The 16,328-nt window shown below is 30.7% G+C and overlaps 2 protein-coding genes across 2 annotated transcripts; one reads left to right on the forward strand and one right to left on the reverse strand.

Annotated features, from left to right (window-relative positions):
* Positions 1-2,222: 2,222 nt before the first annotated feature.
* LOC100790281 (CLAVATA3/ESR (CLE)-related protein 25) lies at positions 2,223-4,222 on the forward strand. The gene is made up of 2 exons (XM_003543556.4): positions 2,223-2,683; positions 3,849-4,222. Exons 1-2 carry the CDS (start codon positions 2,430-2,432, stop codon positions 3,886-3,888), a joined length of 294 nt encoding a protein of 97 aa, XP_003543604.1. The 5' UTR covers positions 2,223-2,429; the 3' UTR covers positions 3,889-4,222.
* Positions 4,223-9,300: 5,078 nt separating this feature from the next.
* Positions 9,301-11,980, reverse strand: LOC100814544 (inactive LRR receptor-like serine/threonine-protein kinase BIR2). The gene has a single exon (XM_041008702.1). The coding sequence runs from the start codon at positions 11,587-11,589 to the stop codon at positions 9,760-9,762; it is 1,830 nt and encodes a 609-aa protein (XP_040864636.1). The 5' UTR covers positions 11,590-11,980; the 3' UTR covers positions 9,301-9,759.
* Positions 11,981-16,328: the final 4,348 nt, after the last annotated feature.

The raw sequence follows: 16,328 nt of genomic DNA on the forward strand, positions 1-16,328 counted from the left end.
GTCTATTTAAGAGGGAAAATCTACTAGTAGAAAACATGATAAAAATATAAACTGAAAACGAGATGAATCTCGTGATAAAAAGCTCGTGGTCTAAACAACAGCATAAAGTTTCTCATCCACTAACACTCCATTCATTGAACTTAGACTTGTACTTTCACCGTTGAAGGTGCATTCATTTGTTCTACACTATGCAGTGACAAATCCAAACACCATATGTCCACTAGCTAGAATCAACATTTCTACCACGATTCTGTTTTCATTTATAAAAATATCATCTTGCTTTTACTTTTGTATAAATTTTTGAAATTTTATACAAGAAATAATGAAAACAATGTTATGTTACATTATTTTCATTATTTCTTATGTGAATATTTAAAATAAAGATAAAATAGAACCAAAATAACATTTCTATAATTAAGAGTGATGAAAAATTAAACATTTGTTTAACAATTTAATTGAAATATGTAGACCGTGTATATTTTTCTTATACCGACATCTAATTATAAATTGTCATAGGTTAAGGTTGTTAACTTTTATAAAAAAAATTTATTATGATTTATAATTGATTTAGAGTGTAATTTTTTTATTTTTTTTACTTTTGTAGTGTATGCAGATTTTTTGAGCAGCAATATCTCCTAAGCTAGTTTGAAAATATTATATTCACACTCTATATTATGTTTGAAAATATTATAGTGACATCCCTCAACATTTCCTTAAATTTTATCCTAATATCCTCAAAAGGGATTAAAGTAATGATTAAAAAAGTAAAAAAAAATGTTTGTATAATTACTCAAAATATCAGCGGATGTTATTATAATTTTTTTTTCTCTCTCTCAATTAAACCGACGATATTTTAGTATGTAATCAAATCTTTAGTCTGTGATTTTAGCTTTATTCTACTTAACGCACATCCAATACTTCAACCCCCGCAACAAGGGGAAAAAACAAGTATCCCCAACTTCCCAAGTTTTGAATCCTTGTTTTCAGGGATTCTTGAAGAGTTGCACTAATATATAAAAAGAAGGGTAACCCCATTTCGGTCCTAGATGTCCAATAACAAAATCATGATGCGTTGGTATTTTAAGGATTAGATTAATGTTCTGTAATTCAGACCAGATCTTGAGTTACTGTGAAAAGAATTTTAAAATAATATATACTACTATACTATATTTAATATATATAATTTTAAGATGCTTTGAATTTCACTTTAATGATGTTTAATTTAAACTTATAGCAACTTGATGACTTAGATAAATATCTCCTATATATCGTAATGTCTTTCAGGGAAAGCAGGTCACTGTCATCATTCTTTTAATATATTTAAACTTCAATTGAAATTAATTCTGATGCTTTTGTAATTTTGTTCCGTACATTGCATTGCATGCTCAAGTGGTCAGCACTTGACTTAACTTGCCAAGGTTTTCAATTTCATTCCTACAAAGTACAAACCCAGTGAGAGTTAAGAGTTAGAGATATCACAATGAGATCCCCTTTCCTAGTTGCATGAAAATGCACAACCCCAGCAAAAGAGAGTTCAAGTGGACACTTTTTTTACACCTAAAGAGGCTCAAATAACTAACTTTTCTGATTCGTTGGCCTTTTATGTTTGTCCATGCTGTCTTCACCCTTTCTCCCAACTCCCATTTTTTCTATCTCTCTCTCCCCACACAACACACACGGGTAAAATTTTTAGTACCCCAATAGTATCTATTCATAGGTTATTAATTGCAGTCTAATTTTGATACATTACCAGTATAAAACTTTTTTTTACACTTTAGATTAATTAAAAATCATTCTAAACATAATTCTCAAAATAATTATTATAAAAACTAACAATTTTATAATGCGTGTGAAACAACATCCTCACACCAAATTAACTATAAAAATCATGTCATCAGACCCAACCGATGCAAAAGTTACTTCTTATTGTTTCTTATGGATGAGTAGAGAGTGGCGATCTACGCTACAACACTAATTCCAAACACACATGACAATTTATTATTACACATGACAATTAAACTCTATTACTTATTATAATTTAATAGTTTTTTTTTATCATTTTGATAAAATAAAATAAAAACCATACGTATTAGTGTCAGAATTTTATTAGGAGTACTTATATAATACTTTATGAGTATTGAAATTTTTTTCTCACACACCCCAATAGTTAACAGTTTACAGTGTCTGCCTTTAAATAGAACCAGTCTCTCTAAGCCCGCCAAGTTAGGAATCAGATAGTCCTTCTCTGTTGCTCTCTCTTTCTTTTCTTTTCTTTTGTTCTCTCTCTCTCTCTCTCTCTCTCTATACTTCTTATATTATCTTTGAGTGATCAATGCCACAATGTTGCTGAAGCATTCTCACACCTTTTGCTTTACTTGCCAGCCACTGCCACAGGGGGGAAAATCACACTCATAAAGAGGGGTGAAGATATGGGTGTTGGTGATGTCATTAGTTGTAGAAGGTTGCTTCTTGGAGCCTTGGTATCTTTAGGAGTCATCTGGTTTATGTTCCTTGCAATCTCAGTAAACCGTCAAACCAAGAGGACAGTGCTAGTTCCAATGAATGTTATCTCCAAGCATTTAAAGTTGGTTAGCATGCAGAGGCATGCCCTGCATTCAAATTCTGGACTATTCATCGTGAGCAAGAGAAGAGTGCCAAATGGTCCTGATCCAATACACAACAGGTACACACATTTATCAAATTATTACTTTATGATAGTAGTTTTGTTATGTAATTTGCATGGCTTACTACATTAAAAAAAGTAAAAAAAAAAAAAAAAAAAGAAGAATTGTGGGTGGTTAAGTGTTTTGGTAAAGCTGCAGGATCAGAGTGAGGTAATCCATCCTAGCTTGGGGCCCTAACTTTTTGTGTTCATGCAAATAAATAATACTAGCGTGTTTGTTTTCATGTTTTTCTCAGGCAATGTGCATCTGAAGAGAAGTAACTATTTGTTATTTTTGTATTTATTTTCATCATTTGACATGAAATTGAAATAAAACGTGCGGGTCTGATGCATGTCCAAACACGCTTGAGAAAAATGTGAAGCATGTGCTTGGAATGCGTTGAACATGCTTGTTCCACTTCAATTTCACGTCAAATAATGAGAATGAATGCAGAAGCAACAAATAGTTGTCTCTAATAATATGCATGTTGCTTAATGTGAAACCAAACACATTGCATGAACACAAGATAGAAAGACAAATCCAAGATGTTATAATTTTGTTTCATTTCAAATTTGGTTTTGTGGCTAATGTGCTAGGAGCCTGGTTTTCTTCAGAAGAGGTTAAATCAAGAATAGACATTGTCGAAAGCCATTTCATTCTATTCATTACATTAGGCATAGCTTTGTACAAATTCTTTTGCCACTTTGCTAAAGGGGAGCTGGAGCATGATGGACTCATACTCGATAATTTTTCACTCTTTATCAAAAGTTTCTTTAATTAACAATCTTTCTCTTATTTTCATGAGAAACCGAGAAAAGACATTGGGTGAAGAACTGTACCACTTTAGTTATTGGGGGGAAAAAAGAATTCGGTGGCTCCTTTTCCTTTCTATGGAAAGCTTGATTAATTTATTTGAGGATCATGAACTACTTTTAGCCTCATTTGAATTTAACAATCCAATTCATGTCTTATTTCATTTTTTCTGCCTATTGATGTTAAGCACTATATTTGAGGACCCATTATGATGATTATCATACTATTCCTGTTTGCACTGCACATCTTGCCGTACCATGGAATTTCATTTCACTTCATGTCATTTCTATTCACATCGTTTAGCTCACCTCTTTGTCTCTCTCATATTCTTAACATTTTAGTGTAATTAATGTATATGAATGAATTATTCAGGAGAGCAGTGAAAACTAGACAGCCACCTACACAAGCCTGAGCATTGCATTGGGAAGTTCCACAACTAGTTTGTGGAAAAGTTATACAAGAATTTTTGCTATTCTCTTGTGGAAGAATTCAGAGTGTGTTCTATAAGATGATGTTATATAGTATTGCAAGTGTTTTGGAGGTTATAAGTGCGATCCTTAATGTTCTCTATTTTTTTCTTCTTCTCTTGGAAATTTACCTTTGATGGTGTTGTAAATCAAGACCTTAGGAAATGAAGTAACCACATTTTGGATGCAATTCAATTATGTCCTTAAATTCTTGAAGTGAAAAGAAATGTGGAGTTTATGGCTATAGCTAGGAATGAGTGAATAAGTGAAATGGTGGATGTTTTTATGATCATTCTTATCCTAAAAATTACACGTGGGAACCTTGAGAAAGACTACACTTTTGAAGGCTACACAGTATACTATTTACTTTTCCCCTACTCAAATCTAAGAGAGAGGGAGAGGGATTTATGGATAGGAATATAGTATGGGGAAAAAAACAAGACAAACCATTCCAAATTGGATTATTTGGAGCGGTACACAAGAAATAAAGGCCTAGTCTCCATGCATCATATTATTAGGCTTTAATTTTTTTAGTAATCTTTGGGAATTCCTTTTATGGTGGCACCCTCTTTTAAGTGCCTTGTGTTCAACAAAGCACTTTCCTTAATTTAAAGTTTATACAATTAAACAACTTCTTTTCTTATATAAAAAAATAACATGGGTTCTGTTTGCCCTGCCATGTGGACCTATGGTGATGCCACTTAGTTACTAATTAAGAAGGCAAAATGAACATACAAATTATAAACATAAAACATACATCATAACTGCTTGCCCAATTATAGGTTTCAAATAGACTATGAATAGTCTAATAACAAGCCATTGTTGGTTAAACCACATCTTTTGCAAATCCTAAACTAATGAATATTATAGATTAATCAATTAAGGAGATGTTGCAAATTCAGGTATCCCACTAAAGGCAAATCAGCAAAGGAGCAATCCCTGCCCGCTGCTTTATCTTTATCTTTGCTTTTTCTTTCTGGTCTGATTTCTATAGATTCGAGAAGGATGTGACTTGGTCCAAAGTAACTGAGATTCAAAATAATGAATCTTCTTCATTTTTCCTCGATTGCATGGGAGACAGATTCTCACCCCTGCCAGTTCTTGTTTCTCTTTTCTGAATATATTGGCTGATGCAAAACCAGATGAGTCTGCTCAATTGAATCACAAAGTGTCCTACATGTCCATGTTTTCAATTATCAAAAGCATGTGGATCTCTAAGGGGGTCCCACATCCTGGCTTGTCTACCTACTATAAAGTGCAACTTAGGCGCAGAGGCTGCATTGCACTTAAAAAGCTATATTTACTAAGAATAAAATTAGAAATATATCAACGATTCAAGTGTCTAAACTATTGTAAATTTTTTGATAATTAAGTTCGAATGAATTAGAAAAATAACAACAAAGTGTGTTATGGGCTCGAATAGGAAAAGATATTTTTTTTTATCTATATTTTCAACCAATTGAGTTAAACTCCTTTAATTGGAAAAATCATCTTTACATATGAAAGACTAAGGTTGTATACTCTCATACATTCATGAAGCACGAAGCCTCTAGTGTCGAGATTGTGTCATGATGTTTTTCGTATTTAGTCAAAAGCTCGATTCCCATATTTGTATATATGGAATATCATCGGTTGGAAAAATAATCAATTTCTTAAATAAATTCGAGTAACTCAAGAGATTAATTCCGACTCTTTGACTACGGATATCCTACATTCAAGAAGAAAAAAAAAACTTAAATTAAGATTCAACATGTACCCTTCAATTGTTCTTTTTTTATATTTAAAGTGAAATTTCAATACTCCTCCCCCACAATACACAACATAAGGTTCAAAGTCATTGATTCAATCATCTTGTTTAAGTCATTGCTTAGCTTGATTGCAACGGTCCTCCACATAAGTTGCTGACAGCCTTTACTTTCTATACTAGGAACATTGACCGATTAATCTTCCGTTCTCTTATTATTAACAGGAGAAATTTAACGAAGGAAATTCCTTCCACACGAAGTATGTCTCTGACTCGGCCAAAACGATCAAAGTGTTTTACTAGGGTCCATGATAAATGGCTTGCCTATTGTTTATTAACTATTAAGTGTGTGTTTGGAAAGGGATTAGAGACTTGGTTTTTTTAACATCAAATGAACACACTATTAGTTTTAGTTTTTACGTTTCTCACGTAAAAAAAAAAATGATTTATTGGTTGTAGAATGTGTTTCTAAACTCATTCTAAATTAAAGAGGAGCATTTGAAAAAGCTTTTACATCTCTATGCAAATGATTTATGACTTTTATAGATTATTTTAACTTATTTTAAAAAATTCATGGTGAAATTTAAATCATAAGTTTTCAAATGACGATATTAAATAAATAAATGCAACTTGAATCAACATCATAAGTTATACTTCTTCTTTTTTTTGTCATATATTAAATAAGTTTTTATTTTAGATATTAAATAAGGACAATATTTTCGTGAAACACCTTGATAGGTGGTCTATTATGATCCATTAATGATGATCTTTAGATTTATCTAATTCATGATTAAACTCTTTTTTCTCATTTTCTCTCAACCGTTCTTCATTTTTCTTTCTCTCTTTAACTTTGTTCTTCCTTTTTCTTGTACAAATTTTATTGCTCTTCCACTGGTGATGATCATGGAAAGTTAAACAATCAATCAATCCAAGGATCCAATTCAAATAAGGTTGAATCTGAGTTTTGGTTCAGTATTTCAATTTTTGTTTGAATATTCGTCTTCTTCTTCAATTCTATTTTCGATTTTCATGATTATGAATATGCTTAGGATTAGAAATGAATTAGGTCATGGATTCATTTCCTAATTTCAAATTTAATCACATATTATTTGGATGATATTTTGATTTGATTTGTAATTTTAATGAATTTAGGGATTAATTCGATTGAACTATCTCTAATGACATTAACTGGACTTTCACAATCTAAACATCATTTATAATAACTATGATAATTTGAATTGTTTGGTTTGGTAAATTAGATTGATGCTATTAAATATGTTTCAAATTCTTTTCCAAAACTTTGTTTCAGTATAGATTTCGAACTTTATTTTTGTGTTTTTGTATTTCTTTTCATTGCGTATAAATTGTTTGTTGAAATTCTCCCCGCTGTTTATAAATGAATTGAAGAGGAACCAAATTGAATTATATCTAAGTCGACGTAGGTTATTCATCTACTACAGAATTAATCCTAGTTTATTTGTTTGGGAACGATTTGGCAATCATTATCAGTGAGGCTTTTGAGTGTTCAGGATTGGCACTTGGTGCTGAGCATGATTGTGCGATTAGAGGGTCGAATGGTTCGGTGCGACATTTTTTACGGCAAGCGTGTTTTCCACCACCGACTTCCTCGCCGAGAACGAAACTTGTGGGGACATAGAACAAGAAGAATAGTTTGTCATCGTCATCTTTGACAATGGTCGTGTCCCTCATCAGTGACGCACACTTACCCGATGACTTTGTTGTCAGCAAGAAAACCAAAACTGGGTTTCCCACATTGGAGCATGGCAACGACAAAAACCCAAGAGGAAAACAAGCTGTCTGTGCTTCCATGGTTTTGTCAGCATTATTTGAGTGCAAATAAGTTCATAGCAGACAACAATCACAAAGTGGGTGTGCAAATGACTCATCGTAGACCTTCGAAGAGGTCATAGTACCTGCTGAAGCACTGGTTTGTGGCGGCCAGTGTGGTGGCAGAACAGTGAGGAAGGATGGAACAATCAACATAAATATAACTTGAACCTACAACATAAGATTTACTTTCATGTCTTTTGTATTTTTCCCTAAAAACAAATTGTCAAGGCTTAACAAATAGTTTCTTCAAACTATTTATGTTGGACCGGTCCAACAGCTAAATCTCTGAGAAGTAAAATAATTAAATTATCGAATCCATCCCACATTCCTATACAAGCTAATTAATAATAAGAATTAATATAATTCTATTTTTTCTTGCAAAATCTTTATATTAATCCCCTTATTAATTAGATTAAAAAGATATTAAATATTTTTCAAGTTCTCAAAATATTAAATATAATTATTTTTTATTTAATATTTTCTTAGAAAATATTTGGAAGATTTACAAGAGGATTGGTAAAAAAATATAATATTAATTTTTTTTACTATGGTTCAAGAGAATAAATCTGCAGTGACATTACAGCTACACGAGATATCAACTCTTCATTAAATTTTATTAATATAATATTTGTTTTATATTATTAAGTGAAAAATTAAAAGAATAATCGTGGGATCAAACAACTTGACTATCTCAATTATGACTTAATCAGGTATTTGGTTCATGTAAGTTATCACTTCTCCTATTTTTGGTTCTTGATAAATTTATATTTTTTAATTTTTATTCTTATAAGATATTTTATTTATTTTTAATTTCTGTAAATTTATGTTTTTATAATTTTGGTTCAGGTAAACATAAATTTATGAGGACTATAAATAAAAAATTAAAACTTTAAAGGAACCAAAATTAACAAAACATAAACTTTTCGATACTAAGAATAAACAAAATATTTTATAGGGATCAAAATTAAAAAAACACAAACTTAAATGAATTAAAATTAAAAAAATAAGTTTACAGAAATCAAAAATGAAAAAATATCTCCTTAAGAACCAAAATCATATTTAACCCTTCAATTAATTATTTACCACATTAGAGAATCCCTTCCCATGATTCACACAGATTCTTTGTATCTTTCTTTCTACTTTTGGGATGCTAATATTGCCCAAAATGTTTTCGTGGTGATAGTTACACTGTAATTTATCAGTTATTTATAGTGTGCTTGAATTAGCACCAAAAATCAATTATGTTCCTCCAAATCATGGCGGTACCATGAAAAAATAAAAACAACCATTTGTTGTTTACCTTTACCATGAAAATTAGTGATTGCTTCTCACCATAAATTTAATCCAAACACTATAAGTGTTATGGCTTAAGGGAAGAACAAACTAGCGTTTGAATCTGAACTAACAATCCTTAGCATGATTCAGCTGATATTTTAATTTGACGTGGATTCTCAAACATCCATTACGATCAATATAATTTTTCTTGCGATATAATCATTACACTTCTCTAGAGTACAGACAAGTCAATTTTACAATGTTAATGATGAGTTTGATTTTGGTTCATGTAGGAAGTAGTAGTAGTTACAGCACAAGACCAACTTGTCTAATAGATCAAATCCTGATATAACACTACATATTACATGCATTAAGGATAAACATTTTAATTAAGTGCTGATTCAACAAGATCTTTTACATGGAAATTTATGTCATACAGTTAACTATAAATTAGAAATAATAAATCATTTTCATAACCTCAAATAAGTTTCCCGTAAACACTTTCAAATGCTTACCTAGTTTTTTATTTATACAGAAATTAAATGTTTCAAACATTCCAACAATTAGATCTAAACGAATAAAAAACATCATGGTGAGATGTCTTTACAGAGTACAAGTAGATGCCCAGTTTTTTTTTTTTGTCTTGAAGACATATATATAATTTGAGGATTCAAATCCGAAGCATATACCAAACACTTTGGACATCATTAGAGATTGCATTTGCATACAACAAACAGTGAAACAGATAAGATCTCAAAAAACCTAACCTGCCAGAAAGTTTATTATATATCATACAATACAATACAACTATACCTGATTAGGGTCACCCATGGACATGCTCAAACCATAAACATTAACACCATTGTGAGAACTCTCCACTATAAAATAGCAATTCAGTGAGAACAATCTCTCATCATCTTCTCATGCTGCAATGCTTCCTCAAGAACTACGCCACAACCTCGTTTTCTGGCTTACCAAAGATCAAGGGAAATTCATCATCATGTTCAAAGAAACTCTGGTCTTTGGATATGCTCTTTAAGGAATTATAAACCTGGTACATAGACCATCTATCCTTGGGGCGAGAAACCACACAATTCATCGCAGTTTTCAGAAACTGCAGAATCTCCTCATCATGTCCCCTTCCAGATATAGCTTTATCAATGCAATCCTTGATTCCGCCAGAACTAGAATGCATATTCACCCAATCCACCAAGCTACCCTTGAACTCTTCCTCCCCATTGCTTACGTCAAGAGGTTTTCGCCCAGTCACCAACTCCAAAAGCAAAATACCAAACCCATACACATCCCCTTTCAGTGATGCAACAAGTGTACTAGGATACTCCGGCGCAATGTACCCAAGCTCCCCCAAATCACCATTCACAAAACTACCATTTGAGTCTGAAGCCATGAGCCTCGCAAGCCCAAAGTCCATCAACCGGGCATCAAACTCCTCGTCGACAAGAATCACACTGGAGCAAATGTTCTGCTGTATAATCGGAGGGTGGCAGCCATGGTGCAGCCACGCAAGCCCCCTCGCCACACCCAATGCAATCCTAAACCTCATCAACCAATCCAATGCACCGCCACCATTCTTATGCAACAATGAATACAATGTCCCGTTCGACATGTGCTTGTAAACCAACAACTTCTCCTCCTCCACAATGCAGTACCCCAACAGCGGCGCCAGATTAGGGTGCCTAACCTGCCCCAACCGATTCATCTCCATCCCAAACTGCTTCTCCCCGATCCTACACGCACTCAACCGCTTCACCGCGAGCGTGGACCCATCCGGAAGATCAGCCTTATACGTAGTCCCGGTCCTCGTCGCGAAAAGAACATTCTCCCCGCTGAAATTACTAGTAGCAGCCATCAAATCCCCCAACTTCAACTTCACAATAGGCTTCTGAAAGAGACTAACCTGCACAAGCTTATACCCTCTTAACCTCAAAGCCCAATCACCACCACCACCACCAACACCAGAACCAACCCCATGCCCCTTCTTCTTCTTCCCACTCAAATGGTACCACCACCACAACCCAAAAGCCAGCAACAACGAAGCAGCAGCACCAAACACCCCAGCAGCAATAATAATAGCAAGATTCTTCTTACTCATCCCACCACACTTTCCTCCAAGAGGACCCCCACAAAGCCCACTATTCCCTTCAAAACCCTCCCTATCAAACCTGTTGAAGAACTCAGAAATTGTCCCACTAAGCCTATTATTGGCCACAGAAAACTTCCTGAGCCTACCTAAACTCCCAAACTCAAAGGGAATCGACCCAGAAAGCTGGTTATTCGACAACACCAACTCATTCAGATAAGAACATTTCTCAATCGTGGGTGGAATAAACCCAGAAAGCTGGTTACTTGACAAATCTAAAGAAACCAAAAAAGGCATCCAAGAACAGATCTCACGTGGGATCTCCAAAGAGAAAGAGTTTGAAGCAAGATCCAACTTTTGAATGTTTTTCCCACAGTGCTTCAAGGCCTCGGGGATCTTACCCGAGAGCTTGAAGTCTCGTAAGGTCAAACTTAAGACACGGTTCTCCCTATCGTTCCAGCAAGACACACCTGCGAATTTGCAGATGAAACCTATGGTTGTGTTGTCGAAGCGCCAATCGCTGAGGCGGTTCAGAGGGTCGGAGAGGGTTTCCTTGATGCCCTTGAGACATCTCACGTCGCCTTCGACCTGAGACGAAACGAAGAACACGTGGAAGTGAAACCCCAACAAGATCAGCAGAAGGAACGAGGAGGAAAAGGTGTTGCTGCGATCCATGGAGGGGGAAACGAGGTTGTTGGGGTGTGAAAGGTTTGGTTTTTATGGTGGGGTTAGAAGGGTAAGGGTCTAGCCCTGTTGTTGGGAAGGTGGTGCCATTGACTTGTGGGGTGTGCGAGGTAATGCGGAGATAAAAAGTGCAGAGAATGTGTGAGGAAGTTAATTGAAGGTGGGATCTTGCTGTGGGGGGGTTTAATTAATTAAGAGAGAGAAAAAATTGTTGGTGTTTGTTTTGGTTCTTGGAGGAGGTGTGTACAATGGGGATTTGGTGATTAAAAAGTGCTTGTTTTGAATGGAGTTGCTGATTGGATGAGGCTCTTTGACTCGTCCACTGTGAATTATGCCAATCGTTTAGTTGGCTTTACAAAATACAATAGCACACCATTTTCTTTCTCCAATGGCAGAGAGCCCGCATATTCTCTAATCTATTACATTAAAAACTAATTTTGTATATAAATAAATTTGACTATAATCAGAATCTTATACTAATATATCAACTTTATGGGTTACACACCATTTTTATTTTAGCTGGTTTTCTTTTGGTTTTGTGTTTTTTAGAAAATAAATCAAACGAGTTTTTTTTAGCCCGTAACTTTTTTAATTGTAACCTCACGAGTCACGACATATATTGCTGGTGATTGATAGTATCTTTTTTTTTTTTTTACAAAGTATTCTATTTTTAGAAATCATCTTGTTTGATGAATTGTTAATATTAAACGTGTATTGTTAATAAGGATTCGAATTTTAATTTATCCTATTATAAGGAATTAATTATTTCCACTGGACCCAACTCCTATTGATTTGATTGTTGGTAGGTGGTAGGATTTTCTCTTGTTGAGTTTAATTAATACTATATTGTAAGATTTCAGGATTTGCTTATTTTAGTTCAATTATGCTCGGGCTAATTTATATAAGTTTTCTTGTAATAGTTTTTTTTTCTTCTAAAAAATGATTTTTAACCTATGCATAATCTAATTTTAGTTTATGAAAAATTCATTTATTTTTTTTTTCTTATTTTTTTCTCCTCAAACTCAAAGTGTTTATAGAAAAGTTTATGCAAATAAACTTTATTGAATGTTAGTTCTTGTCTCATTTTAGATTTACATTCAGCTGATTTAACATTAGTAGATGTTGATACTGAATTTTCATTCGTAATTATCAATATTTTATAAGATCCTAAGGACTGGTTTGTTTGTTTCAACTCGATTATGGTTTTTGCAACACGCTGAATGTGAATTCTTGTTTCATGTTAGATACTTAGATTTACGTTTAGCATTGTTTAATGATATTAGATTAGATGTTGACTCTTGTTGAGTTTTCATCCAATCAACATCATGTAGGATCTAAAGGCTTGTTTGTTTTAGCTTAATTGTGCTTTCTGAGACACAATGTGAATTCTTTGTGGTTTTAAAGATTTTTACAATATCTAGTTGTATTTATTTTCAAGCATAAAACTATTTGGGCCATTTAAGATAGTTATATTTTAAAGATTTCATCGTATTTTATAATATTAAAAAAAATTGGTAGGAAAATATTTTAAATAATAGTCAATTTTACTAATTACACATAAGTGTATGTATTGAAGGAAAAGTGAATCTGTGTGGTTTTGTGTATTTAAGGAAATTTTAACTTCCCTAAATAGTAGCATGTGATTTAAACTTAGATAATCAAATAAAGAATCACTTGTAAACCACCAACATACATACCCTTTGTTTTTCTTTCTTCAACTTATAAAAATATAGCATGCTTGTTTTGATTAAATGTTCTTTGGTAGGCATCATGTGGTGCACAAGTTGAAGATGCCATCTCTTTGGCATCTACTTGTAAGGATTTTTTTTTCTTTTCAGCTGCTTGTAAGGATTTGTTTTAAACCACATCTACTTTTTTTATATAAAAAAAAACTTTTACAGTAATTAAATATTTAATGTAATTGGTAGGTATAAAAATGGATTATAATCGATAAGTTGATTTGAATAATTCGGTGCATAAGTTGGGTTAGGCCGTAGGGTGCGCTTATTTTAGTTCCACAGTAGATTTTAAACTTGATTAAATTATTTAAGTTTTTATATTTTTATTTAGTATTTCTATATAAAAATATATACATTAATAAAATTTATTTTAAAAATATTTATTAGAATATTAAATATAATTATGTTAAAATTGAGGATGATAATTAATTATATTTTTAATTCAGAAGATGCTATTTTTTAATATTAAACCTGTTAAAAAAAATGATTTCTTCTTGCTCCAAGCCTCCAACTAATAATGGCAATATAATATCTATATAAAATTTATAAACTAATATATATATATATATATAATAAATTTATAATTATTTAAATTTGAGTATTTATTTTTGTTAATTATTATTATTATTATTATTATTATTATTATTATTATTTAATTTTGATTTCATTACCTGTTATATTAAGTTATTAATCTATAATTGCCCCAAAAATTATATTTATCTCAAAATATTATTATGTGATCGAAATTTTATATCTTATAATTTAAAAATTATAATTATTATTTATCTCTAAGAAATAATATTGAAATGTGTTAATATTTTTTTAATAATATTACATTTTATTTTTCATACATTATTTTTATTAAAATAAAATTGACCATTATATATGAATTTAAAAAGAACTCTATTTATTATTATTATTAATTTATCATTATAAAAAATTAATAATTATTAATAATATAGTTGATGTAATTCTCTATCAAAAATTAGTTTATATATATGAACTTCTTATTTGTAATTACAATTGTTCATCAAATTTATTTCCTAATTTATATCCTTATTTATTAATAAAAAATATTATAATTATTTCAAATTTAACAACATATTTATAAAATAAGTAATTTTAATTAATATTTTTCATAAAATTCATTTTAAAGTGACTAATTTAAAAATTTTAATAAAATTAACTATAAATATTAACATAGTATTCAAAGTTATTATTATAATGTTTATATATTTATATATCTATAAAATATTTAGATTTTTGATAAAAAAAAATAACATAATGAAATTAAATATGTTTTCATTTGAAAGTTAATTTTATTAGAAATAAAAAACTAATAATATATCATTATTTTTAAAATAAATATATTATTATTATAACATCTATAATAATAATTATGATTTGAATAAATTAACTCAACTACTCATCCACTACTCTCATTATTTTTAAACCGTTACTTTATTTTTTATTTTTTGCAAAATATATTTTAAAAACTAAATTTAAAATAAATTATATTGACATATATATATATATATATATATATGTAATAGTTTATTTACTAATTTAAATCCTTAATTACTACATATTATGAGTTATTTTAAATTTAACTATGTATTTGTAATATTATTATTTTTCTTAAAATATGTTTTAGTCATGCCAAAATAACTAATAACCAAAAAATAACTAAATTTATAAAGATTACTCATTGGTAAAATATTTTAATTAACTTACTCTCATCACCATCACTACAACTATCATTATAATTGTCGTTCTTATTATTACCATTGTAAATTGTCACTATCTCTACCTCTGACAATTATTATCCTTGTAGCTTTTACTACCTCCACTAATGATTATTGAAATATGTTAGATTGTGGTTCATTTGGTGAATTTGTTAAAGATCTAATGATTAATTAGATTTTAATTTAAATTTTTAAATATTTTAATCTGAACGGTCTATTAATTTTAGTTTTGATCTAATTATTCTTGTTAATTATTTTCATGTTCTTACCTAATAAAATATTTTCACAAGAATCATATTCTTATTATTTAATATAAAAATATTAAAATTAATTTTTAATTATTAAAATTGTATAACACTTAATAGCATTAATGTGAGAAAATTAATTTTTATTAAATACAATTATTGCAAACAAACAAAAAGTCATCTAATGACTATTAATTATTGACACACATTTTTTTAAGTAAAGTTTACTTTTTATATATATATATATATATATATATATATATATTTATTGATCTAACTTGAAATTTTACTGACTCAAATTAGGTTGGTCGATGATGGATTGGACTATCCCATTAGCCAGATTTTTTATTATTATTGATGAAATCACTTGATAATTTAATATTAAATGTGCCATTGACGTCTATTTTTGTTTTTAATTTCTAACATACTATAATCGACCCTCTGATTTATATGTTTCATTATGTATTATACTTTATTATTTTATAATATAAATGATAAATTTATATTTTATTTTATAAAGATTAAAAATGTTTAATTAACTTTTTATAAAAAAAATAATTTTCTTATATTTTTAAAAAGAGTTTAGCCTGTGAATACTTGTTTGACTAGAGAAATTCTAGTCCGTCATTAAATAGACACGACTTTATCCAACCCAAAAGTGTGTTCACCAATAATGGATGAATCTAAATAGGAGAGACTGGCTCCAATTGATAAGGGTTAATTATTAATTTCGTATTAAAATTATTTTAAGTGATTTAATTTGATCTTTAAATTTTAAAAAAATTTAATTTGGTTCTTAATTATCGGAGGATATAATTAACACTAGCCTTTTGGTCCCATTTGAAAGATAGCCTCTGCTTTCCATGAAAATCAGTAGCTTTAAATGTTATCTTCAAATGTGAAAAGTTGGTGAAGGCAAAAGGTGTGGGCCTTGTTGCCATTGTTGATTGATCTTCTATTATGTTCTAATCATATGCTCTGGAGCTAGCTAGACTCATTTT

The sequence above is a fragment of the Glycine max genome, chromosome 13, assembly GCF_000004515.6.
Source record: "Glycine max cultivar Williams 82 chromosome 13, Glycine_max_v4.0, whole genome shotgun sequence".
In the NCBI taxonomy this organism is placed as follows: domain Eukaryota; kingdom Viridiplantae; phylum Streptophyta; class Magnoliopsida; order Fabales; family Fabaceae; genus Glycine; species Glycine max.

What these genes read in the sequence shown, in the direction of transcription:
- LOC100814544 (XM_041008702.1), bottom strand. Translation starts at nt 11,589, where the DNA reads ATGGATCGCAGCAACACCTTTTCCTCCTCGTTCCTTCTGCTGATCTTG.
- LOC100790281 (XM_003543556.4), top strand. Translation starts at nt 2,430, where the DNA reads ATGGGTGTTGGTGATGTCATTAGTTGTAGAAGGTTGCTTCTTGGAGCC. An exon ending in CCTGATCCAATACACAACAG is followed by an intron (nt 2,684 to 3,848) that starts GTACACACATTT and finishes TGAATTATTCAG; the next exon opens with GAGAGCAGTGAAAACTAGAC.